The sequence below is a fragment of the Osmerus eperlanus genome, chromosome 19 (genome assembly GCF_963692335.1).
Source record: "Osmerus eperlanus chromosome 19, fOsmEpe2.1, whole genome shotgun sequence".
NCBI classification, from domain to species: domain Eukaryota; kingdom Metazoa; phylum Chordata; class Actinopteri; order Osmeriformes; family Osmeridae; genus Osmerus; species Osmerus eperlanus.
This window is the reverse complement of record NC_085036.1, coordinates 13,632,123-13,634,297: the sequence shown is the minus strand read 5'-3', so window position 1 is coordinate 13,634,297 and position 2,175 is coordinate 13,632,123. Positions and strand designations below refer to the sequence as shown.

Genomic DNA, 2,175 nt, shown 5'->3' with positions numbered 1-2,175 from the left:
AGCAGGGGGTTAGTTAGGTGGTGTGTGTAGCAGGGGGTTAGTTAGGTGGTGTGTGTAGCAGGGGGTTAGTTAGGTGGTGTGTGTAGCAGGGGGTTAGTTAGGTGGTGTGGGCAGCAGGGGTTATGGGTAGTAGGGTTTGGGTCAGAAGAAGCTTTGGTACCACAAGAAGAGTTGCACTTGGCTGCTCCAGTTTGACCAGTTCATTGTGACTTGAAACCAATGGGACACACAGCACTGGGACCAGCTGCTTGGGGAGATTTTCAAGAAGACTGATACACTCCCCTGTCCCCTCATTAATAAACATTCAAATGTGATATCATCCTAGAACTTAATTAGGTATTCATTGCTAGTAAATATTGACATCATTGCAACAAGTCATGGTTGTGCTCACTGGAGGTCAGGGTATTTAAACACCTGTAATAATCTGAAGTGAAGACATTCAGGCAATCAAGTTGAATGATTGTTTTTCAGCCAGCAAGGCTAGAACCCACAGGTAGGATCATCTTATAGAGACATTTGTAATTATGTATTTATTTTACCTCATTTTAGTTTTGTGATGCTGATGACAAAAGTACAGGATCTATGTGGTAATTTTTATGGGTTTATTTTCATCTTAAACTGTATTTGAGAATGACAAGAGCATTTTTCTTCAAATGTGCAGTTGTTAAGAAATTCCTCTTGCATTTAAAGTAACCGAACATTTTCTCTAAAACAACATTACTGTCAGCCCAAATAAGCCTTGTTCATGTTGGCAGGATATATGTGCTGGTGTTCTCTTTACATGATAAAAAATCAATTTTTACTCCTCAGAGTTAACTCAAACATGTCAAATTCAACAGGACAGCAAATAAACATCACAACGCCCGATATGTTTCAGGTTTATATGGTGAAAGGACTTTATGGAGCTTTCTCTGTGTCTCCATCTTTTGTCTTCCTTTACATCAATGGCATCATGTTGTTCACTCTGAGGAGCAAGTCAGTCTTTAGAGAGACTCCTCGATACCTCCTGCTGTATAATCTGCTCTTTGCTGACACCTTCCAGTTGGCAATGGGTCAACTGCTCTTGATCTTGTCTCTACCTCCAGTGTTTGTGACTCACTATACATGTGCAATAATGGTCTTGATAACTGTCACAGTGACTTCTGTGTCTCCCTTGAACCTGGCGGTGATGTCACTGGAGAGGTATGTGGCTGTGTGCTTCCCACTGAGGCACTCTGCCATCGTCACCGTCAACAACACAGGTGTGTCTATTGGTGTGGTGTGGGCTCTCTCCAGCATTGACCCGCTCATACGGTTCATTCTTCTGGTTCTTTATGAGACATTTTCTGCGGATCAGATAATGCAGCAATTCTGTGCTATAGATGCACTTTTCCACAGTACAGTCGCACATGAATATGATAAAGCCTTCACTGCTATCACTTTTACATTTGTGGGAATCATAATCATGTGCTCCTATTTTGGTGTGACGACAGTAGCCAGATCTGCTTCCTCAGACAAAGCCTCGACCACCAAGGCCCGCAACACAGTTCTCCTCCACATGATTCAGCTGCTTCTGTGTCTCTCCACCTCTCTTTCCGGTATACTAATGGGATATATATATAGACTTGGAACACTGAATCGAACTGCAAGGTTAATTGTTGGTTATATTTTCTTTATATTCATTGTAACCTTGCCCAGGTGCCTGAGCAGTCTGATATATGGTCTGAGAGACCAAACCATCAGACTTGTATTCCTGCACCACCTCAGGTGTGCTCTCTGGACAGGTGGGCCCAGTTTAACAACAGATAAACACTGAGGGCCACATTACTGAAATGGAAATTACATTTATCATGGTCTTTCTGCTTAACCCTCGTGCTGCCTTCGAGTCACATGACCCAAAGGTTCATAACGAACCATCGTTGTGTTTACCCAATTTTACCCAATACAAAAACAAATAAAAATAATTTTCTTTTAACCTTCGCAATGTGGGGGGTCTGAGACAGCCCAATGGTTAAAAGAAAATGCTTCACTTTGTTTTTGTATGCGGTAAAGTTGTCGCAATACGACGGTGGGTCACACGGCTGATGGGTCAGAACGACCCGAAGATAACACAAGGGTTAATAAATACAAATACTTTGTATCGCAATGGAACAATTTGATATTTAAGAAGATTGACTTATTTAAAAAAATGTTTTG

At 41.7% G+C, this 2,175-nt stretch overlaps 1 protein-coding gene across 1 annotated transcript; it reads left to right on the top strand.

Moving 5' to 3' along the window:
• Positions 1 to 883: 883 nt before the first annotated feature.
• On the top strand, positions 884 to 1,795 carry LOC134040081 (odorant receptor 131-2-like). The gene has a single exon (XM_062486306.1). The coding sequence runs from the start codon at positions 884 to 886 to the stop codon at positions 1,793 to 1,795; it is 912 nt and encodes a 303-aa protein (XP_062342290.1).
• Positions 1,796 to 2,175: the final 380 nt, after the last annotated feature.